This window comes from Orcinus orca, chromosome 4, assembly GCF_937001465.1.
Source record: "Orcinus orca chromosome 4, mOrcOrc1.1, whole genome shotgun sequence".
Classification (NCBI taxonomy): domain Eukaryota; kingdom Metazoa; phylum Chordata; class Mammalia; order Artiodactyla; family Delphinidae; genus Orcinus; species Orcinus orca.
In genome coordinates, this window is record NC_064562.1 from 116,536,474 (window position 1) to 116,561,801 (window position 25,328).

At 42.8% G+C, this 25,328-nt stretch overlaps 1 protein-coding gene across 1 annotated transcript in view; it reads left to right on the forward strand.

Moving 5' to 3' along the window:
• CLNK (cytokine dependent hematopoietic cell linker) overlaps nucleotides 1-25,328 on the forward strand; it is a 168,444-nt gene that overhangs the window by 67,323 nt on the left and 75,793 nt on the right. The window contains exons 3-4 of the mRNA XM_033427875.2: nucleotides 10,925-10,953; nucleotides 20,703-20,740. Of these exons, the coding sequence (XP_033283766.2) occupies nucleotides 10,925-10,953; nucleotides 20,703-20,740 (67 nt within the window). The remainder of the gene's footprint in view (nucleotides 1-10,924; nucleotides 10,954-20,702; nucleotides 20,741-25,328) is intronic.

Here is a 25,328-nt window from a genome sequence, read left to right on the forward strand (position 1 = left end):
TTGCACGGGCTCTTGAAAATGCAGAGATGAGAGGCAATGTCCTGTCTCCAAGGGGCTCACAACCAAGGCTTAGAGCTTAGAAGGACAGCTACTTGATGAAATGACTGACAAGGGACCAATCCTGAAGCCAGCTCCAGCTCTGCACTGGCCAAGGTCTGATCCTGGACGGCACCCCAATGCTCAGAGGGATTGCAGGCCTCCCTCACCCAGCCAGAACCCCCTTGCCGAGCCCTCCAGAGCTGTCTCTGTGCCTAGAGGGACGCAAGGGTCTCTGACTGCTATACCAACCCTTGCAGCCCAGTGAACTTCAGCTCAAGTCAATTGCCAAACATCTGTTCAGTTCCTACTAAGTGCCAGGTACCAGAAGCAATCTTGACATGCTAAGATGTGCCTGAAGAAATATTTTCCCTAAGCAGAGTGGACGCGTGCCTATAAAACAGAATACTTGAAATATTTTCAAGATTGCATTAAGCAAAGGAAAATTTGTGGCTGTTCTCAGACTTCTTCAATGTTTACATTAAACACAGTTGAATGCTGCATTTTAAGTTGGTTTTTCTTATTTCTTGACAATAGCAAGAGATGAGAGATGGAAGGGTTAGAAGTCTTCCTTCAAATGGAAATGGTTGCAGCAATTACATACATCAAAGTAATATTTACAGTTACATTTGAAAAAAAAAAAAAGAGAGAGAGGGCACAGTGCTTTTTTCCAAAGCAAATTATTTCAGGATACATCAGAGCATGCTCAAGATATATTAAAAAGAGCAACAGATGATGTTTCTGCAACCTGTTCCAAACTATTTATAAACCCAAATTTAAAAATAAAAAATCCCTTATACACACAAATCTCTGTACCTTTGCATATTTTATAATGAAAGTATTATAGGAATATAAATTAGTAAATGAGATCTATAAATCAAATCAAAATGTGTGAAAACTACGTATTGGATCTACCATCATACCTTCATAACTATGAAATTGATGTTTCTGTTCTCCACACAAATTATAATTCTTATCAGCATCTGATGATGATCAAGTAAGGACAGTGCTACAGGTGGGCAGGGCAGCAGAACAGAACGGGTCTGTGGGTGCTGGACTGAAATTTCAGCTGACCTGTTTGCTAGCTCAGCAGCGACCTCACTCCGACAACCCATTACCATCGCAATGCTTTGCGTATTTTAGAAATGGTATTTGAAAACCAAGGAGGAAAAGGTGGGGGGGATGAATTGGGAGATTGGGATTGACATATATACACTAATATGTATCAAATAGATAACTAATATGAAAAAAAGAAAATATAAAAATGAAACATTGAAAAAAGAAAAACAAGAGTAGATTGAATTCCCTGGCGGTCCAGTGGTTAGGACTCTGTGCTTTCACTGCTGAGGTCCCAGGTTCAGTCCCTGGTTAGGGAACTAAGATCCCACAGGCAGTGCAGCACAGCCAAAAGAAAACAAAAAATACAAGAGTAGACTATTTTGACCACCAGGGATCTGTTGGACCTAAAACAGTCCCTGTGCTTGGGAAATAAATGCATGACCTCTGTAGTGTGCCTGGAAAATAGGAGGTTCTCAATAAATAACAAAGGCTAATAGCCACTGAGTACTCACCACGGGCTAGGCGCTGTTTTAAGAGCTTAATAGGCAGAGAAAGACAAATATCATATGATGTCACTTATATGTGGAATCTAAAAATAAATGGTACAAATGAACCTATTTACAGAACAGAAACTGAGTCACAGATGTAGAAAACAAACTTATGGCTACCAAGGGAGAAAGAAGGGGGAGGGATAAATTGGGAGATTGGAATTGACATGTACACACTACTGTATATAAAATAGATAACTAATAAGAACCTACTGTATAGCACAGGGAACTCTATTCAATACTCTGTAATGTGGGAATAAAATCTAAAAAAGAGGTGATATATGCATATGTATAACTGACTCACTTTGCTGTACACCTGAAACTAACACAATATTGTAAATCAACTATACTCCAGTAAAAAAATGAAAAAGAAAGAGCTTAATAGGTAGTGTCTCACTGCATCCTAGCGACCACATTCTTACTAGGTTTCCTTTTATAGGAGAGAAGAATGCAGACTGGAGAGGGTAAATAACTTCCTCGAAGCTGAATAGCTGGGTGTGGTATATAGTAAACAGTGGACATAATCATTAGTACTAATCTCTGAAACAACCCGGGCACTCCACGTCACTGCCCTCACTACTGCCATCCCTTAGTTACGTGTAGGGGTCAACTCTGGCGACAGATGCAGAAGGGCTGTCCTTCCCCACCCACCCCCAAACTCAAACATGCGTGGACCTCCCCATAAGGTACAAAGGAAAATATAAAGCTCCATGCTGGGGCTTCACACAGATGATAGAGCCCAGGAGACTAACCAAGAAAAACACATGATCCCATGCACATCCATTACCCCCAACCTGTCAACAATATTAAGATGAATGTTTCCTAGAATGTCCCATGGAATCTCTCTTGCTAAATCCCCAATACCCACTTCTATTCTGTGCCCTGTGCCCATGTGGAAAGAAACAGAAACATCCTGATTGATGTTTTCCAGTCAAGTCCAAACTTTTATCAATAGCTGAATGCCTAACCAGTACCAGAAACCATGAGAGGAACTGTGGCATTTAATCTTCACAATAATTCTCTGAAGTGGGTAATAGTATTCCCATTTCACAGATGAGGAAAGAGAGCCTGGGAGAGGTGACATGTCTTGGTCACACAGTCACAGAGCTGGTAACTGTTCACAGCTGGATTTGCATTCCGAGTCTGACTTCAGATTGAGGGCCTTTTCTGGGTTCCAAGTTGCCGCATGTGAATTTTGTTTTCTAATCCTATGAGTCTCAAATCTACTCATGTCAAGACTCTCCACTATGAAGCAGGGGCACATGCATTAAACTCCTGAGAAGAAAATCCACAGCCATAGCTACGAAGCCTCCTAGCGGCGATTCTTAGGGCTGGTCCCTGGGCCGGCAGCGTCAGCATCACATGGGAGCTGCTTAGGGAGGCAGGATCTCAGGCCCCACCTACTGAATCAGAAACTTGGGTGTTGGAGTCCAAGCATCTGGGTTTAAACAAGCTCTCCCAGTGACTATGATGCCCATTCAAGTTTGAGAACCGCAGCATCAAGCATCGTTATCAAGAGGGCAAGCTTTGGAGCTGGAGCAAGAGACCTCTGGGCCCAGCTCTCACTCTGCCCCTTCCCATTATGTAAATGAGATGGAGGGAAGACGATATAAGACAGGGACCCAGTGTGAGAGAGCGGGAGGGAGATGGGAGAGAATGTTGTCCCCACCTGGGAGAGATCCCTGCTTTGGAGACCAGGAAAATCAAAAATAAAGAAGACATAGCACCTGCCATCAAGATGCTCAGCCTCTTGTGGAGACAAACATAAAAAGGCATGTATAATAGATCACAAGATACTGTGCCACAAGTGGGACAGAAGCAGATGCAGGCCTGTGGGAGCCCAGCCAGGAGGCTAAGGAACGGAAGGGGGAGGGCTTTCCCAAGTCCACTTTCGAGAACGGAGCAAAGCCAAGGTTCACACTCCAAGTGCAAGTCTCTTTCTCCTCCATTCCTGATGGAGTTATTCCTAACAGTATCACTCACATTTCCCACATTCAGACCCTTCCCAATTCATCACCTCATGGACTATTGATTTTTCCCTGCTGTCACTAAGACCTGCAGCAATAGTTAACTCCAGAGGACAAGGTACAGGTGGCTGTCATTTCTCACATCCCAGCAGGCCACTCCTCAAGGAGACGGCCTCCCTGTTCTATTCTGTGCACAGGGAGGCCCCTGTGCCAGCCTTCCTGACCAGGCACACCTGAGGTCACAGCTCGTGCCGGACGGCCACAGCTGCTGGTCTTCTCTTGACTTCTCTGCAGCTGCCCTGGGTGTCTGCTCCCTCTGGACCCCTGTAGAAAGTGTCCTCCCAAAAGAGTTCACAAGCTTAGAGCTTTACAGAGGATGCTTTCAGAGGATGCATGCAATAGGGTGGTGTCCCGCCATCTTTCTGTGGTTGTCCACAAGGAGCTCCTATGCAGGAGATGCTCCGTAAACATTGCTGAAAGGAGGGGAGTACAAAGTGGGGAAGGAGGAAGAATAAAGTCAGGACCCAGCGGGATGCACCAGGATGCTGTGAGGTTGTACTACTCCCAGTGCCTGGCATAGACTGAATCCTGAAATAGATGATAAAAGAAACTTTTAACAGAGGGATAAGAATGGAAGAAGAGAGAGAAGACAGAACAAGCAGGGGAGAGACAGAGAGAGAGTGGAGGGGATGGTGGACTCAGGAGTTGCTCTGCCCACTGCAGTTAGAGTAGAACAGCAAGGCATCCTGCTCTGCTCCACTCACTCGTCTGCCGAATATCCATCAAACTGCCAAATAATTTTGTTTTCATCTTTCAACATTTGTCAGGAACACAGATAGCTTATACACAGGGATTACAGCTTACCAGACATGCTTTCTGTCCTCAAAAAACTTAAAATCTAGTTGAAGAAAGAAAAAACCCAAGTAAAATTTAAGATAAAATTTTTATAAGAAATTAATAACTCTACACTGCTTTTTAACTATACTAAGTATGCTATTAGAGCCAGCAGTGCTGCCATAGGCGCTCAGAGGAGGGAAGGCCCAAGAGCCTTGTTAGGGCAGGGTGCTGAGGGGGTAGGAGTGGGGTTGGACCTCCCCCAGCCAAGAGGGTCATGGGGGGTTTGAGCTTTTTACGGTTCGGAATAATGCCAAACACTGTCAATGTTTCCCTCGGGATCGCTTCAGGGAGATGCATCCTCCCAAATATTTTTTTTGTAAAAACAAAATAGAACACAGGAGATTCTTAGAACTAGTCAAGGACATCTTTCACAAAAAATGAATCCATAACACTTCTACACTGTTGGTGGGAATGTAAATTGGTGCAGCCACTATGGAAAACAGTATGGAGGTTCCTTAAAAAACTAAAAATAGAACTACTATACGACCCAGCCATCGCACTCCTGGGCATATACCCAGAAAAGACAAAAACTCTCATTCAGAAAGATACAGGCACCCCAGTGTTCATCGCAGCACTATTTACAATAGTCAAGGCATGGAAGCAACCTAAACGTCCATTGACAGATGAGTGGATAAAGAAGATGTGGTACATGTATACATTAGAATATTGTATGTTCATAAAAAAGAATGAAATAATGCCATTTGCAGAAACTTGGATGGACCTAGAGATACTAAGTGAAGTAAGTCAGAGAAAGACAAATATCATATGATATCACTTATATGTGGCATCTAAAAAAATGATAAAATGAACATTTACAAAATAGAAATAGACCCACAGACATAGAAAACAAACTTATGATTACCAAAGGGGAAGGATATATATATATATATATTATATATATATATATATTTTATATATATATATATTTTATATATATATATTTTTTATATATATATAAAATAGATAAACAACAAGGACCTACTGTATAGCACAGGGAACTATATTCAATGTCTTATAATAACCTAAAATAGAAAAGGATCTGAAAGAGAATATATATAACTGAATCATTTTGCTGTACACCAGAATTATTATAAATCAACTATACTACAATTTAAAAAAGAGTATTTCCATCACCCCCCCAAAAAGAGAATGAACCCACTTTTCACTTATTAAATATGAGTCTTGATCTGATTCCACCTTGGTGTGAATTTCATCTGCGTCAAAGGAATATGGAGTTGGGAGATGTTCTCCAACATTGAATCTATAGTGAAAGTGAAGAACCTATTCCCAGGGGGATTTGTGTGGGAGGTGTGCACACCCGTGTATCAGGTTCCTAATGTGCTGGGCACGCTCCAGGCCTTGCTGGGGGAGGGTGAGTCTGTGTATAGACCCAGACAGGGACTGCGGTGTGGCTCAAGGCTGTCTTACTTGAGGGATGCCCTCTTACCTGCGCTTCCCTGCACCTGTGCACTTTGCCTTCATCCACTCATCCATCCTCTCCCTCATGCTCATTCAACAGCACATTTTTGTGTACAAGCCATGTTCCAGGCACTGCCTTACGTACCTGGTCTCCCTTTTAGGAGTTGGGGGCCTGGTGTAGAAGGTTTGAGAAATGGCGTTGTGCTCTGTTCTGGTGATACAAGTGTGAGTTCCACCAGGCAGGTGCTAGGTGATCAGAAGAGAGCTTTGGTGGCCACATGGGGAGGAAGAAAAACACCCAGTGTTGAGGCCTGTCACTACCTCTTACTAAGACTGTGACATCCCAGTCCTTCCCTTTCCACTCCATCCTATGCGCTCCTGAATCACCTTCCTAACATGTGGCTCTGAGCATCCTTTATCCTCTGCCTTGCAAAGCTCCATGACACCTCGAGATTGACACAGTCCTTCCAGCTTATCCTTCAGGTTACCTACTCTCCAAGCTCACTGTGCATTTCCACACCTTAGCTCCCATGGCTCCCTGATGCAAACCCTACCCTTCCCTCAGAGAGGTGGAGAGAAGAGGGTGAGCCTGCCATCAGACAGGCTGGATGGGACGCATGACACCAGTGACTCCCCCATGAGATTGACCTGGGCCTCTGTCAATCCATCTGCAAAATGAAAAGGCCACCTTGTGGTCCCATCCAGCATAAACATCCCATCATAGCCCTAACGCTGAGATAAAGATACTGTCCAACAAGAATTGCTAGGAAGTTTGGGTGAAATGATTTCTGTAAAGTGCACAATTCCCAACATGGAGTAGATAATGTTCAAAGAGCAGGAAGATGAGAATGAATTTAGAAACTTTACCTCCATTTTCATTTCTTTCTGGTTTATATTGAAAATGAGTTTACTGACTCTTAAAAAGATCAATCATCTTCCCCCAAATGAGAGAATTTTATTCTAGTCTTTTCCTTTCAGGGGCAGAGCTTAAAGTGAGGTATGGAGCTGAGCCAGTTAATCTTGGAGGTTTGAGAGGGGGGGATGAAATCACCCCAACCATTCCCCAAGGGTTTTGCTGCCGCATTCTGGACCAGTGGCGGGTGCCTGGGGAGACCCAGAGGGGCCCACACACACCAGACTCAAGGATGTGATGAGGAATTAGTCTCCATGCCAGGAGCCTGACCCTGGAGACAGGACCAAGTCCCATCTCTATGGGACTGGAATAACACACCATCCAAACTCTGTTCCCATAGATAAGAGAACATGGGTGCACTCTGCCCATTCCGTCAGATCAAGTTCTCCCAGGCAGCGAGGGTGGGGGGAGTTTAATTTAGTACCCTTTAAAAATTATTAAACCTTTTAAATTATTAAGAAGTATTAAAAATTCAAAATAATTTAGAAATTGAACATCTTCATTTAAAATGAGCCTTAAATATTGAAAACCACAAACCTCTGGAGGCCAGCTTTGTTCAGTTCATGCTCCATGCCCACCACGTGGACGGCTGCCTGTCCAAGCAGAAATAGAGAGGGAGACCTGCTTCACTCAGGCCCAGATGCAGAAAGGAGCAAGCGGGTGGGAAGGGCAGAAGGATGGCTGCCAAGCTACACACCATCCAGCTGCAGCTCGTTCACATGTGGCCGTGTGATGGATGCTGTTGACTAAAGGAAGCCGGGGAGCATCTTTGTAATTCCCTGGCAAGAGGCAGCTTGCTAACACATGGGCCTTCCTTGAGCACTGAGAGAACACATCAAATCTCCAGCAAGTTTGCAAGCAGCATCTTTCATTAATCACCCTGGGCTGTCAGGCTGCAAAGAGTGTTAACACAGGAGCCTTTTCAGAGTGCTTGTCAGCTGCCGGTGTCGAGATATTGTCTGCACTCCAGCCAGACAGAGCCGTGGAGTCCGGCACGCCTCCCCAGACCCCTCCTTCCAGCCTCCCTCTCCGCTTTCAGGCTCAGCTGAAATAACAACATCATTCCCTGCTCTGCCACTGCTTCCTCTGCTAATCCGTTTGGCTTGCAGTGACACACAGAGGGCCCTGGGGTGCACCGTCCCAGAGGATACGACATATGAATGAGCACCATCGCTCTGGGGCCCCGCCAAGAGGAGTCAGCAGATAAACCGCTTCCAGACAGCCTTACAATTAGGAGGAAGCTTCCAGATGCAGGGAACTCAGTGGGCTGAGTTGTTGCATCGGCTAGTAATTAATAAGGCCAATCCCGGTGCTCAGTTTCTTGCTGTGCCACTTTAGACGCGTCACTTCTCTCTTCTAAGCTTTAGCTGCATCTGCAAGGTGGGGAAATCCCACCAGCCAGAACTGAGCCTTGCTTGTGCCTGAACAGGCATTTTCCCTTCAGATCCACCCTTTTTAAGCTGTCCAAAGACCTCAGTCCCACCTCCAAGAATCTGAAACTTGGAACCACGAATTGGACATTACCTCCAACACACTTTCAACGTTAGTGATCTTTGATTCTAAAAATCAGATGAGGGGAAAAATAAATAAAATAAAAATAAAAGTCAGCTGAGGCCAAGGTCGGAAGGAGGATGAAATCCTAATTTAAAACCTGAAGTGTGTACATGTCAGTCCCAAACTCCCAATCTATCCCTCGCCCCCACTCTTCTCCCCTGGTAACCATAAGTTCATCCTCTAAGTCTGTGAGTCTATTGATTTGTTGTAAATAAGTTCATTTGCAACATATTTTTTTAGATTCCACATATAAGCAATGTACATGTACAAACTACTGTATTTAAAATAGATTAGTTCTAACAAGGAACTACTGTATAGCACAGGGAACTCTGCTCGATATTATGTAACAATCTAAATGGAAAAAGAATTTGAGAAGGAATAGATATCTGTATATATATAGCTGAATCACTTTGCTGTACACATGAAACTAATCTAACATTGTTAATCAACTATACTCCAATATAAAATAAAAAGTTAAGGAAAAAACAAACAAAAACATGATCTCAGGTCATCCAATGGAAAAGTACGGGCATTGTGATAGGGCTGACATGCTGAAGGAAACGACAATGACTTTGAAATAATAGACTAAGGTCAAGTGGTGGAAGCAGATTTAAAACTCAATTCATGTCTAATCTTCAACATGATTCTGATATATGTCAATGGATTGAAAAATAAATCCTGGATGTATTGATGTGTCATGATAAAATATGACAAAACAAAAACAAACAAACAAACAAACAAAAGCCCTGAAGCTCCTCCTAGGGTCCCGGGAAGAGGGTGCCTTGTATTCAAAGTCCCTGGGCTAAGGATTGCAACCTGCCTGCTCTGAGGTGCTGCTTTCTGTCCGTGGCCTGGCCTGCCCTGCCTGCATCAAGCTCCCTGTACACAGTCGCAGAAACATATCATTTCCATGTCACATGTCAGGAGCTGCAAGTCTGGGGAGTCTTTTGAGGCTCTAATCAAAGACCAAGATGTCAGGGAAGGGGCTGCGAGTGGAAAGTGTCAAAAGAGATCTCTCAGGACCCAGATAAACGATCTGCTCCTTCCTGACTGATTTACTGTTAATTTCTGCAGCATCTCAGGTAACTTGAAAGAGCGCCAAGAGCTAACCACAAAGCATCCCAGACGGCAGCTGCAAAATCCCTCCAAAGCATGACTCTCCACTGCCTGCAGGCAAGGGCCCCAGGAGGCAACAAGGATCTGCGGGTCCAACAGGCTGGTGGCAATTCTCTTGCTTCCCGTGGGACTGGGCAAGTCATGGAGCCCTCTGAGTCCTCTGTTCCCTCGTCTATAAACTTGGGACAGGGAGAGCTACCCAACAGAATCACTTTGAGTATTAACGTGGTGAGCAGAGAGCAACAGTCTGAGCTGGAAGTGGGACACGTGGGCTGTGATCTCCTGGTGACTATTATCTCCTAGTTTAACTATTCTGTGCCTGGTGTCGCAGCCACCAATGAGGCCTCATAAATATTTACACCTGGCGTGTGTTGTGATGCTCAATTAATTGCTCCCGTGACGCACTTTGAGAGCCTCAGAGGATAGGTGCCATGCAAAGGGATTATTAAAGGCACAAACCAGTAAGCTCACAGAAGCCGCATCCTTCTGAGCTTTCCATTGCCCCAGGGCTTTTCAGATCATTGCCCCAAATCTAGGGGAAATGTGCTTTCAAAATCACACTGTCCAAGTCGGGATGCGGCAGCCAGGAGAAGACCTCGTTGGTCTTTCCAGATAACTTACCGCCGAAGAAATGCAAACGGCCCAAAACCATTTGAAATAAATAATAGTTAATCTAACTAGGCATCAGGGAAGTGAAACAGATAAAATAAGGAAGCAAGTAGGAAAAGTTGTTTTAAATGGTCGTGGATTTAATGGTGGTAAGATATGCTGAGATGATCACTTCACACTCTGCAGATAAGAATATAAATTCATTCAACCCATCCAGAAGGCACCTGAGTGATATGAAACAAGGGGCCTAGGAGACCCACATTATCATTATCAGACACCTTCATCGCAGTTGCACTTGATGGAGTCTCTCCATGGAAACACTCAGAGATCAGATTAAAAAGGATATCATGTTGCAGCAAAGGTACACACTGCAACATAATTTACAATTGTAAAAATGAGCAGGAACCTAATTTCCCTCTCCAAAAATCACACAGCTGATAAATACCATGTTTTCGAGTAACAAAGATCTACAATGCATTTTTAACATCAGGAGCCTATACATTCTTTTATATTGTTTTTAGACTTCTGTATATTGACATGCATGAAGACATCTTCATACACGCGTGCACATATGTGCCTGAGACTCGCCAAAATATCACCTGTGGTGTTGACTGTTATTTTCTTCTCCATGCATTTTTCTACGTTCTCTGTAATGAGATGTTCCTTTCGGTCTAGAACAGCACAAACATAAAGGAAGTGTCCCATAAGTTGATTTGTGATCTGCGTTTGATGACTACCCACTCCTCTGGGGAGGATGGTGAATCGCTTGCAGCTGACGCTTACCTTGGTTCTCTTTTCTGCCCTAGGTCATGGCCTCGAATCCATAGTGTCACAGGTGAGTCAGGGCCCCCCAGACACCTAAGCAGTGGGAATGTTAGCAGGAGTCTGTTACTCTTCTTTCCATTCTTTTGTTTTTCTTTGGATAAAACTATTGGCCGGTTCAAGGTGACACTGGTGACTTAGGGTCTTTCCCTCTGGTGGCTCCCAGGCTGGAAGTGTGTGACATCCACAGCTTTGGAGGCTGGCAGACGGCGCGGGAATCCTGGCTCTCCATTTCTTAGCTGTGCAGCCTTGGGTGAAGCACAGATCCCTGTGGGCCTCAGTTCCTTCAACTGCAAAATGGGTATAAGTCTGCCTGAATGCCAGTATTGTGGCTACCCATTAGTGTTTGTTCAACTAAACTGTACATAATGGGCTCCCCCCAAAATATGTGTTGAGTGAGTGAATGGGTCAGAAACCACATTTTATGCTTCTCCTGCATCTCTTTTCAGAGCCCAGTTCCTGTTACTAGACACAGAGTAAGACGCCATTAAAGTTTGAATAAACTATATACTTACTTTATAAAGTAAAGTAAAATAAAGTATACTCATATTGGAGTATTATTATATCAAGGAAAGTCCCATAGGACTAACTAGAAAACTGGTGGCTAGAAATAATGACTGGAATGAGACATAAAAAAAGAGAAAAAGGGAGCTCCCTGACAGTCCAGTGGTTAAGACACTGCGCTTTCACTGCCACGGGCCTGGGTTCGATCCCTGGTGAGGGAATTAGGATCCCACAAGCTGTGCGGCCCATAATAAAAGAGAGATAAATAAAAGAGAGAGAGAAATACAGGACGTGTGCAAAGAAGCAATAGATGCATTGGGAGTGATGTCATCTGCAAATCAATTCACAGGATTCATCATAGCACATGTTGGAGGATATAAGCAGCCCCCAGCCACCCAGCATGGCTTGCACAGCAGGGAGGAGAAGGAGGAAAAAGCAAAATCAATGCTGCAAGTAGGAAGATAAATAAGAGACAAATGAGCACCCAGCTCTAATCCCTCTTGCAGAACGTGTTTTTCTTCTGAAGCTTCTCAGGTCCTAGGAAATGTTACATTCTCTCAAGGTAGATGTTTCCAAACTGTACTGAGTCCTTGGTGTCAAAAGTAGCACCCCTCCACTACTTGTCACCTCTCAGACCTTCCTACCAACCACTTAAAGTCTTGGGGGGACTGTAGAGAATTCTAAAGGGGATGGTGCTTGGAAATGAGGTTGCTAACCTGATTCGGTGACTGGTGAATTATAAATGCGACCTGTACCCCTCCCCCTTCGGGCTCGTTCTCCACCTGCCTTAAGGTAGGAAAAAAACTGACAGGTGGGATTCCATTTCATTAACAACATTCTAGAGACACAAGCAGGGAAAAGAAAACAAATCAAAACCCCCCAAAAGTCAGCTGAGATAAAGCTGCCCAGACCTGCCCATAGGCACTCAGATCTGTACCCTGACAAAAATACTTAGCAAACCACACCACCCCAGCCTATGCAAGCTTAGGCACCAATGCCAGTGTCTACTACACTATAACAAAACGGATATAATTAAAGATGCACATGATGATTTACATAAGAGACTGCTCATCGTGGTGCTATTTATAACATTCCCAGATACTTTAAAGTTGTTTGCAATTTTTTACCATGGGATTTGTTGAAAATGTGGTAGGGCACCTATATGAAAGAATACTACACAGCCATTAAAAATGATGACGTTGAAGCATATTCAGTGATGGGTATGTTATAGCATGCTATTATATGAAAGGGCAGGCAAGAAAACAGTGTGCACACATTTTGATCATATATACATAGATTATATCATGTGTGTATGTGTTGTTAGTGATTTTCTGTAATCAAATATTTATAGTTGTTATCTTGGTATGGGGACGTTATAGTGATTTTTATTCTCCTCTTTTTTGCTTACCTGTATCTTATAATTTTTCTACAGCAGCATTTTTTTGTATACTAAAAACAATCTATCAAAAAAAAAATTCTCTAGGCCTGGAGAAGACAGACACATATTCAAACTTGGACAATCTGTCTGTCAATACCAACATCTTCTATGAAGTTGATATATAGAGAACAGGGTCATGTTTTTCCATAAAATAAACTCGGGAGATTTTCTCCTTCCACTTAATAAAAAATGAATTTGAGAGGATAGCCCTATTTAGAAAGTGAGGCTTTCTGTCTTAAGTTACCACACACAATAAAAACTGATAAAGATGTATATTGGTTGACTCAGACAGACAAGAAATTTCATTTTGTCCAGGAACACTTGTTTTGTTTTGTTTTTTCCTAAGGAAATCAATCTTTTTTTTTTAATTTATTTATTTTATTTATTTATTTTTGGCTGTGTTGGGTCTTTGTTGCAGCGCACCAGCTTTCTCTAGTTGCGGCGAGCGGGGGCTACTCTTCGTTGCGGTGCACGGGCTTCTCATTGCTGTGGCTTCTCTTGTTGTGGAGCACAGGCTCTAGGCATGCAGCTTCAGTAGTTGCGGCGCATGGGCTCAGTAGTTGTGGCTCGCGGGCTCTAGAGTGCAGGCTCAGTAGTTGTGGCACACGGGCTTCATTGCTCTGCAGCATGTGGGATCCTCCCGGGCCAGGGCTCGAACCCATGTCCCCTGCATTGGCAGGCGGATTCTCAACCACTGTGCCAACAGGGAAGCCCAGGAAATCAATCTTAAACGTTGGTTTTTCCCACTTCTAAAAGAAAAATTAATACAAATTTTAGGACTAGAGGGAGGAAAGGCGGGTATGGAATATGTGAGCATCCAGTGCCTCCTTCTGGCCATTTCTAGATAATTCAGTACCTGTGTTAATTTATCAGAGGCTGGTTCTCTCCAAGATGTTGAGGAAATTGGTGAACAGAAACAAATTGAAACATTAACAGTTGAATTGCAGGGAAAAGGTGTCCACCCAGTTCTTATAAGCACAAGCCAGTACTCAAATCATCTAAGGTTGATATGCCCAAGGATTTACAATGTCTTCACAATTCATCATGTATCAGAATGACAGCAGTGAAAAATGCGTCTCATCAAGCCCACGCCAGGGTTTATGCTTTGGTAGAGCTATAGTGAGGCCAGAGAATCCTTACCTTTAACACGATAATTCTAATTCAGGTAGTTCTAGGACAGTCTTTTGAGAATCATTGGCTGAAGCAAAAACATATATAGATAGGTGGATGAAAACTATCAAAGCTGTCTCCACCAAAAGGCAGCTGCCTTAACTATCACCGTTCATTCATCCATCCATCCATTCATTCAACCAATTGTGGTAGTTTCGTAATGTGACAGACACTCTAACCAGCTTTGGCCACAAGCTTTTAAAAAAGGAAATAAAAACGAAAATTTCTGGGGACTCAGCTAGTCTGAAATTCTAAAACTGTGCTCTACAGATGAGGAAACTAAGAACTAGAAAAGGGAAGTGAATTTCCAAGAGCCATCTAGTGAGAACATTAAGCCTGTTCTCACAACTCCCAATACATGTTTCCCATGTAACTGTGAGTTTAGACTATCTGTGTCTTGGAATTCACAGTTTATAATCTTCAGATCAAGAGACTGTGGTTCAGTGAATAAAACCAAAATTCCCAGAAGTGCTAGATGACTGAGCTGATAGATACATAGGTAGATAGTTAGATAGACAGACAGATAGATGATAGATGACAAAGTCAATATATAATAGATATATAACATACATACATTATATGTGTGTATATATATTCTATATCTCTATTTCTGTCTCTTTCTTTCCCTTCCTACTTCCCTCTTTTCTTCCCTTTTCCTTCTCTGCTCCCCTTGACTATACAAGTCATAGTCAAGGCTTATTGGACATCATAATCCTTTAGTCAGAGACAGTGAAAATAACTCTAGGCAAATTCCTTCCTGCCTTTCCCTATAACCATGGATCGATGCCAAGCTGAAGATGTTCTAAAGTTTGGGAACTGCCAGGGTAAAGAGTGTAAACTATCCTACTCCACCATAGTGAGAGGAAGATCAGGCCAATGCCCTCCATCCCCAAATACTTTCAAGTTTTTAAAAGATAAAAATGGAGAAAGGCAGCATCTTGCAGAGGAAAGAACCAAGGGCTGTAAGTGTGGAGCTCAGAGTTTGTATACTGGTTCTCTCATGATACCTGCAAGCCCTAGGATCTGCGAATGAGAGAAAATGAAAAGAAACTAACATAACTTTGTGCCAGACCTTTTATAAACTTATCTAATTTAGTTGTAAGGTACAGATTTTATTATCCTTGCTGTATAGATCAGCTAAATGAAGCCCAAGTGAAGTTAGGGAACTTGTAAAGACACCAGTAGTGTAGAGCTCAGATCCATCATAGCACACGTGTTAAGTTAGGCACCAAATATTGTCAGCCTCGGTTTTCTCAGTCATTGAATCCCAGAGCTTCACGGCTAGAAGGGACCTCAGCTTGAAGAACCCTTCTGAAGAACTGACTGGTGCTCGTCAACACAGTTGAATGTTGGAAAAGGCACATACTTTGTTTGAAAATGGGCACTAAATAATGACCAAGATATAGATCTGAAGATCTAAAGATCTGGATTGAGTGAAAAAGATTTGGCCATGAAGTTGAACTTGAGAAGACATGAAACACAGAACACAGCAATTCCTTAGTGGCGCACTGAGCCAGGGAGTTATTTATATACGCTTCTCAACAGCTATTTGGGGTAGATACTCTTATTCCCACCCGACTTACAAGCTTGCCTGAGGTCACACGGCCAGAAAGTGAAACGGCCAGGATTTGAACCTAGAACTTCTCATTCAGCTTCTGTGAAACATGTGTCCATGCCTTTGCTCAGAGGCTCTGCTACATTATTGGTGAGCACCAAGACTGATTAAAAAAAAACATTTAAGGCTGCAAGACACTTTAAAAAGGAAATCGTGGGGCTGAAACATGACAAATGTTTATGTATTTTTTTTATGTAAGTCAAGACCAGAGGCAAGCAGTCTAAGGCTGTCTGGCAACTCTTCTCCTCAGGGTGCTCAGAGACCCTGCCCCTCCTGCATCCCTCCCCGCCTCGAGTTGGCCTCCATACCATCACCTAAAATAGTGATGTCTGCGCTCTGGGCTGCAGGAGGGATGAAGGGAAGGAGAAGAAGGAATGAATGCTGCACAATAACTTCCCTCAAGAAAGTTTCCTGGAAATGGTGAGTTGATTTTCCACCTCTTCCATCAACCAAAACTTGAACTCATGCCCACATGAAGATTAGGACAGGTAATAAGGACTTACTCAAGGTGGCCATGTACCCAGCCAACCAGGAGGAGTTCTAGTACAGAGAAGCAAGGGAAAAATGGATATGCGGAGACACAATGGTCTCTGCTCTGGAGCACTTAGTGATGGGAAGTTGGGATTCACTGGCCTCTTGTTTTTTTCTACATATTTATAAGTCCAGCTGGCAGCCTCTGGAATTGGAGGCAACCCTAACGCTCACCATTCCTCTCTCCCCCTGTGCCTCTCCCTCTGAAGTTTCATGACTGAAATGAAAGCAGAAGCTGGTTTCACTTGGGGAACCTGTCTGGTTTAGAAATACAATCATCTGAAAGGCCTGTTAACTCATTTCCCTTCCTAGAGAAACAGAAAGTTCTAGAACTCTGCAGGCTTCCTACTTTTACCCTTCTTCTCACACCAGGGAAGCATATTCTCTTCATGGGACTAGTTCTGGATTTTCTTCACCTTTGCCTATCCCATGGCAATAGCACTTGGGTGCACAGCCAGCTACCCTGCCCCTTTAAAGGTACTAAATGGGGACGTAGACAAGGCACCAGCCTTGCACCTCCAGGGGCTTAAGTTCATGGAAGTGTTTATACGTGAAAATAACCTGAGAGTCTCTCTTCCTCACTTTATTTAACTCACATGGCTCACCTTCCACTGGACAAGAGTGAGAGCTTCTATGTCACTAATTCTCAGACTTCTGAGACCAGAATAAGTATCACCATAGGAGCTTGTGTAAAAAGCAATTGATTTGTTCCGGGGCCCAAGTTTGCTTTCTTTCTTTCTTTTTTATAAAGCATCCAAGATGCCAATGGTCAGGGGACCTAAATTTGATGGGCATTGGTTGTACACCTTTGTCACACCTCTGCAGGCGTGAGGTGTCCATGTTCACGACTAAAGTCTGGGGTAATTGCCTCTGTCAGTCAGGAAACCCCCCGAGCTTTACATGACACATATTCATCTTCACTTCCCCCTTAAAAATAACTGTTAGGGAAATGTTGCCTTTTGTAAAAAGATGTTTCCTTGAGGGTCACGTAGAAATCAGTTGTTCTCTGTGGCTGCTTGGTTCCAGAGGGCGATGAGGGACCCTCCACTGTCACAGCATCACCATCACTCTTCCAGGATGGTGATGTGGAAAGCTACTAAGCAGCTTCCCTCATCTTTCTAAAAAACGGCTCTCTCTGAGAAGCCAATCTATCCTTCAGTTCCAGGAAGACTCAAAGACTGGGAAGAATTTGGGGGACTGTTACTATGGTGAGGATCTGGGCCCAGCAAGAGGGAGCGCCAATCTCAAGTTCGCTCAGCAAGGGAGGGGATCAGGTTCTACTGAAAGTTCTGTCGCTGGTTCCAAGCTCTGGGTGTTTCCACAGCCGACTGCTCATTTATTGTCACTTACCATACACAGGGTTACAGGAGTGATCAAGAGCCTGGAATCTCACCACTGCCTCGGGGGAGACAGGCACCACCGTCTGTAACTGTGTGATATATTCATTGGCTTGTTTTGTTCTTACATGCTAAGGAGAAGCTGAGCAGGGTGTATTCATCAAGGAGGACTAACGTCTATAATGCATAAACTACAAACGTTAGTAGTTTAATAAAATAAAGGTTTATTTCTTGCTCACATCACAATCCAATGTAAATTGAAGGAGGCCTTTTTCCAAACATTCATTTGGGATTCACTCTCCTTTTACCCAGTGGCCTCCATCATCCCTGAGGGCCTTGGGGTCCTCTGCCTCTGGCCAGCCACTGAGGCAGGAATGAGAGGTGGAGAGTAAGCGGGCCAGCCTGGAGTGGAATCCGTCACACCTGTCTCATCCCAGTGTCCATAGCTCCATGCCAAGACCGCCCAGTGCAAGGGATGCCAGGAATTGTGCGCCAGCCGAGCGCCCACAGGAAGAGGAAAGGGGGTTTGGTGAGCACACAGCATTCTCACCACTGCCAGGCGCCTGAGCTAGTGATGACAGGGGCTGGAAGGTGCTCTTTAATTTTTAGCTGAGATTGGTAGTCAGGGAGTGTCCTCCAGAGGAGATGACATTTCAGACACAGTATGATGGGTGAAAAGTATCCAGGCCTGGGCAGAGCTGAGGAGAGAACTTTCTGGACTCGGGGACACATGCGACATCTCTGAGGTAGATGTACTGGATGAACTTAAAAAGAGGCTGACATGGTTAGAGCTCAGAGGAGGAAGAAACTAGAAAGAGATGAGATCAGAGACAGGCCAGGCGGCAGGCTGTGCTGGCCTCTGGGAGCAACGGCAGGGAATCTGGACTATGTTTCATGGGCCGTGAATGACACGTGCTGATTTACAGTTTTAAAACTATGCTTTTAAAATTGCATTTGCAGAACTCTGCATTGTTCATAACACAGGTAGGTACTGAGGGAGATAGAGATAAAAGATCATTCCTTCCCTATAGAAGGGCAGTGGACTTAAACAGCAAAGAAGTAATCAGACGCTGCTTCTTTTTATTTGCATAACGGTGAGTAAAACAGAAAATGACGGCTGTAACTGATTCAGTGAGATTACAGTGACCTGTAGTGGTCAGAAAGTGAAGCCCCAGGAGGATCTCAAAGTTTACTGAGCATTTTGGAAAACAAAATGGAGGAGGCAGGGACTCCAGGTGGAATCAACACGAGCAAAGACCCAGAAGTGGCACGTAGCATATTTGGGGAATCCAGGAGGGTCTGAAACTGCAATGCTGCTGAAAGAAGAGATCCTCACAGCTCTCCATGAGAATGTGGGTATAATGACTATGTTCAATGAAGCCAATATCCTAAAATGAAATGATATTGAACCCTGAATTAGACAGTGGAGCTGCTCTCCTAGATCACAAGTGCCAGAGCGGATCCCCAGTAAGTCTGTGCTCATTTGTGCCTGCCAGACCAGCTGGTGTTTAATGGGTGACATTATTAATTTAACTCAATTCATGAGAGAGTACAAATTGCTAAAGGGCTGGAAAACCTGTAGGTTTCTCTGCCAGGGATCTCACTATGGGTGTAATTGTGCTGGGACAGGGAGATGTTATTAGTGCCCCGGGGTAGTGTTTGCTGCTGGTCCTACCACCAGAATAGACTGTAACTGGTGGCAGGTGCAGACAGGATTCTCCTCCTCCTGGCTCATTATCTCAAGGAGATTAGCTCTGGCTTAACATTTCCCCCATGTACTGGTCCTAGGAAAATTCCATAGAACTGTGTTTCCACTGAGCCAAAGTTTCATTAATTTATACATTACACCCTACAGAAGACTTTGGCATGCTGGCACAAATTCACAGCTTTTAATTTTGTATTTTGGTATGGGAAGAGAATTCAGGGTGAAAGGACAAAATTTAAGAACATGATGAAGCCAGACCAAAAGGTAGAAACACACATCATACCATGGTCCTCTGCACTATTTGGACGCAGGCTAGAGATTTGTCCTGAGAGTCTTAACAGCTAAAGGAGGAAGGGAAATGTGATCTCTTTTAAGATTGATGCTTTCCATTAAATCAAAGCAAAGAAGTGTGCAGTTTCTGGTCCTGAGACCTACTAGAAACTTCTCATATATGTGCTAATAAAGAGAACATGGTAAGAACATTTTCTGCCTACAATGTTCCCAAATTCAGACTAACAGCGTGAAATTATACTACAATTTAGGAAAATGAAGTGTATGAGGAAGCAAAAAAACCTGCAGGTCATGTGAGCAATTCTTTGGTGGTTTTGCATAATCTAAGGGTAAAATGTAAAACATCGAGCACTGAGTACACCAGATGACCTTCTGGCAATCTTTCATAGAACAAGTCCAAGGGAGGAAGTTGAGTGTCGAGAAACATCTGCTGAACAAGATTTATTCATCAAACTCCTATCAAGAACTTATTTGGGGCTTCCCTGGTGGAGCAGTGGTTGAGAGTCCGCCTGCCGATGCAGCGGACACGGGTTCGTGCTCCGGTCCGGGAAGATCCCACATGCCGCGGAGCGGCTGGGCCCGTGAGCCATAGCCGCCGAGCCTGCGCGTCCGGAGCCTGTGCTCCGCAACGGGAGCGGCCACAACAGTGAGAGGCCCGCGTACCGCAAAAAAAAAAAAGAACTGATTTGGTCAAGAGGGCCCTGCACCTCAAGCCAGGGATAGATGAATAAGTAGATATGGCCCCTACTCTTAAAATATGTAGATTCTGTTCAAGAAGACAATGTGTGGACAGATTATTGCAAATGCAATGTGTGCCAGAGGGCAAGGGGAAAACACATGTGGTCATTGGCTGAGATGCTGCTGAGTCATCACTTTGGGTGCTACTGATTGGGGGGCAGCGTTCCTTCTAACATTGTTTCTCTTTCAACGAGAAGGCTAGCTTGCTGTGGAAAGACTTCTTAGTCGGGAATTGATTCTCTTTCCTCCTTTTCCATTGCCCCTGTTATGTAAGAGCAGCTGATAGAATGAGAAGCATGGAAATGTGCACTTCATTTTGAGCAATTACAGTCAAGAAAAATTAATTGAAATGAGCACAAGATTTCTGGAGAAAAACAAGGGCCCAGTCTTCCCAATGTTTTGCAATAACATTTTGGTCTCTTTTTGTTGGCAGGCCAGTACCAGACTATTAATGAGCCTCTTCTTGATGGCGTAAGTCAGCTGCTTTCCTTACCTATTTTGTCAGTGTTTGATATTTACAAAGTAAGTGGCTTTTATCAAGGTACTTAGTGAATTTAAACAATTAAACTTTTCCAAATGGCATAAATCCCTGGCAGAAAAAACTGCATTTCAGTTCTTGGGTAGAAAACTGTATTCCTACAATATATGTAAATCAAATCATCATGCTGTATGTCTTAAACTTATACAGTGATGTATGTCAATTATTTCTCAGTAAAACTGGAAAAATAAATAAATATTGAGGCATTAATATAGAGAAAGGGAAAAACATTACATTTCCATTCCTCAACTATACAATAAAGACAACAATTAACTCACAATGGCCATTGTGAAGATTGAATAAGGTGAAAATACCAACACATGGTGCTGGCAAGTGTGTGATGAGAAAATCACTTCCTAAAACTCATGGTGAAATTTTAAATTGCAAGAAACTCTTTGGAAAGCAATTTCATAATATTAACTAACAAATATAAAAGTGTCCATTTTCTTAGGCCCCATAATTCTATGGTTGGGAATTTAAATTAAAGAAGCTAAAATTTGGATTAATATTTAAATACTCATTTATATTTTATAATATATTTTAAATGGCAACACACTAGGATCATGCTAAATATTCAATAATAGAAGAATCATTGAATGTATTATGATATATTCATATTATGAAGTCATTAATAATATTTACAAAGAAGTTTAATGACAAGGAAATTTTAAATTTATAACATGAAAGCAGATATCTAATACTATAAATAATTTAATTGTTAAATTATAATTTACATAATTTGAATACTTTTAACTAACCTATCTATAGATGATAAATGGTATAGATAGAAATGATAGAGATAGATAGATGATAAATAGATGATAGATAGATAGACAGGATTTACCTGTAAAATCATTGGTTCTTTACTATTTGAAAGACTTCTTTAAGAATTTGGATTTCCCTGGTGGCACAGTGGTTAAGAATCCACCTGCCAATGCAAGGGACATGGGTTCGAGCCCTGGTTTGGGAAGATCCCACATGCCTTGGAGCAACTAAGCCTGTGCGCCACAACTACTGAGCCCATGTGCCACAACTACTGAAGCCCACATGCCTAGAGCCCATGCTCCGCAACAAGAGAAGTCACTGCAATAAGCCCACTCATGACAACAAAGAGTAGCCCCTGCTCACCTCAACTAGAGAAAGCCCGCACACAGCAACAAAGACCCAATACAGCCAAAAATAAAAATAAATAAATAAAAAAGTTTTAAAAAAAAATTAAATTAAAGCTATGGCTCTTCATCCCAGGACACACACTCACACACACATACACACAATGAATCAATCAGTCACAAAATATTTTATAAAGTATAAGGCTTATATATACTGAGCTTTTAGTAAGAACCCTGATAGTGACAGTAGACAGATACTAGATAGGTTAACAGATAAATAGATGTAATGCATTATATTTAAAATAAAACTCTGTCCCTTTCTCTTTCTGGGAAAAAATAAACCAAAATATTTATATTTGGTCCTGGGGACAAGTTTCTGAGGGTCTGATGTAGATTCTCTTCAGACCTGGAGCGGTGGTTGCTGTTCCTGCTGGCGTCCCTTTGTGCCCTGAGCCCATGAAGTCTAGCAAGGTGACGGGATTAAAGATGGGCTCTGTCTCACATCTCCAGTTCTTCCAGCAGGTCCAAGGCTTTCCCAAAGAGACTATGCTCTGAGGAGTCTTGGTTGCCATAATAGTATAAAAATGATGTCCTTGCAAAAATGTCTATCTGTCAAATCCCAAAGGAGTCAAATACTGGTGCTTCAACTCAGAGCTCACTTCTGTGTGCAGTTCTGGAGGAGAACAGCCCAGTCACCTCACTCACTTTGCCAGGTCAATTGTGAAAACTCCTGGAGTGCACCTCCCAGCATCTTTGCTTTGCCATGGGCACTCAGCTCCGCTGATACTCAGCACGTCAACTAGAGAGAAGGGATCTAACATGTCCTGAGCTCCTGTCATGGGCAGGCACCAAAGTAGAACCTTTATATACAATTTGCTCAATTAATCTCTGACTGCAACCAAATAAGGTAACTTTAGCCTTCTCCAATTTACAGACTGAAGTAAGGGAGGTTAAGTAACCTCCCCAAGGTCATAAAGTGGACTCACAGTTTAGATCTAGGATAGGATGACTCCATCTTGGATCCATGCTAACACTAAGCAGACCAGTCTCACCTGGTTTCCCATCCAAGGACTCCCAGTCTGATCCCTGCTTACCTCCTGAGACCTGACCAAGTAGGCAGGGTTTCAGGGCTATAATGACCTGTTGCTGGGGGCACAGCATGAGCGCAAATATGCAAATGTTTCTACTCCAACTTTGTGTTCAGTGACGTAATCTTTTTCCTTTGGGTCACCAAGCTCTCCCCTTCTAACCTGTTCCTGCTCTTAAATCACTATGTCGCTCCCTGGTCTCCTGCACCTGAACTCCTTACGTTTGATAAACGGGCCCTTCAAAACTTGCCTAATTCCTCTGTTCATGTAAGACTCAAGCCTTGCTTTCCATAGGAAGCACTTGGGAAAATCAAGGGCTAGCACATTGAAAGTCAAAATTGTTGTCTTCAGTGGGTCCATCTCCTTCTTCATGCTGTCCCATGAAGAACACAGATTTACTAAATTGCACTCTATACCTCTTCATTGAATGAGCAGAGTTGCCTTGAGCCGAAGTGGAGCCCAAAATGTCCTCCAGATAGGGGCCTGGTGAGGTCCCCCCATGCTATTGCTTACCTGGAAAGCAGACTCATCCTGTAACTAGTCTTTACTTTTACCAAACTGCTTTGATAGAGTGATGATAAAAAAAAAAGACATACACTTGGAAGCTTGGGACTACAAAAGCACTTGTCTAAATATATTTCAGAATGAGAATAATGCCGACCTAGAATTTAAACTCAAGCCTATCTAATTCCAGGTTCCTACACTATAGTAAAATCACCTCATAGATATTTCTGCTTATACAATGAAATAGAGTACAGAAAGCACCTAACACATATAAAGTGCTTAACAAATATTAGAGAGACTTTAAAGGGAGGAGAACAAACCATGATTGGTGACCTTCTCTTATCTCAAGCTTTTTTTAATAGTAGTTGTTATTACAGTAGCAGTCATAATAATATTTACAACTAGTGCTTAGTGAGTGCTGACCATCAGGTATTTTGCTAAAAATTTTACATTCATGATCTCAGTTAAGACCCTTCTGGTTGAGTATGATGTTAACTGTGGGTTTGTCATATATGGCCTTTATTATGTTAAGGTATATGCCTCCTATACTCATTTTATTCAGTTTTTATCATAAACAGATGTTGAAACTTGTCAAATACTTTTATGCATCTATTGAAGTCAATATGTGATTTTTTTATCCTTCGTTTGGTTAATGTGGTGTATCGTGTTGATTGATTTGCAGATTGAACTATCCTTGCATCCTTGGAATAAATCTCATTTGATCGTGGTGTATGATCCTAATGTATTGTTGTATTTGATTTGCTCATTTTTTCTTTAATATCTTTATTGGAATATAATTGCTTTACAATGGTGTGTTAGTTTCTGCTTTATAACAAAGTGAATCAGCTATACCTATACATATATCCCCATATCTCCTCTCTCTTGCGTCTTCCTCCGAAACTCCCTATCCCACCCCTCTAGGTGGACACAAAGCACCGTGGCTGCTTCCCACTAGCTATCTATTTTACATTTGGTAGTGTATATATGTCCATGCCACTCTCTCACTTCATCCCAGCTTACCCTTCCCCCTCCACATGTCCTCAAGTCCATTCTCTACATCTGCATCTTTATTCCTGTCCTGCCCCTACGTTCTTCAGAACCTTTTACTTTTTTTTAGATTTCATATATATGTGTTAGCATACGGTATTTGTTTTCTCTTTCTGACTTACCTTCACTCTGTATGACAGACTTGAGGTCCATCCACCTCACTACAAATAACTCAATTTCATTTCTTTTTATGGCTGAGTAATATTCCATTGTATATATGTGCCATATCTTCTTTATTCACTCACCTGTTGATGGACATGTAGGTTGCTTCCATGTCCTGGCTATTGTAGATAGAGCTGCCATGAACATTGTGGTACATGACTCTTTTTCAAGTATGGTTTTCTCAGGGTATATGCCCAGTAGTGGCATTGCTGGGTCATATGGTAGTTCTGTTTTTAGTTTTGTAAGGAACCTCCATACTGGTTGTATCAATTTAAATTCCCACCAACAGTGCAAGGGGGTTCCCTTTTCTCCACACTCTCTCCAGAATTTATTGTTTGTACATATTTTCATGATGCCATTCTGACTGGTGTGAGGTGATACCTCATTGTAGTTTTGACTTGCATTTCTCGGATGATTAGTGATGTTGAGCATCCTTTCATGTGTTTGCTGGCAATCTGTGTATCTTCTTTGGAGAAATGTCTATTTAGGTCTTCTGCCCATTTTTGGATTGGGTTGTTTGTTTTTTTTTGATATTGAGCTGCACGAGCTGCTTGTAAATTTTGGAGATTCATCCTTTGTCAGTTGCTTCATTTGCAAATATTTTCTCCCAT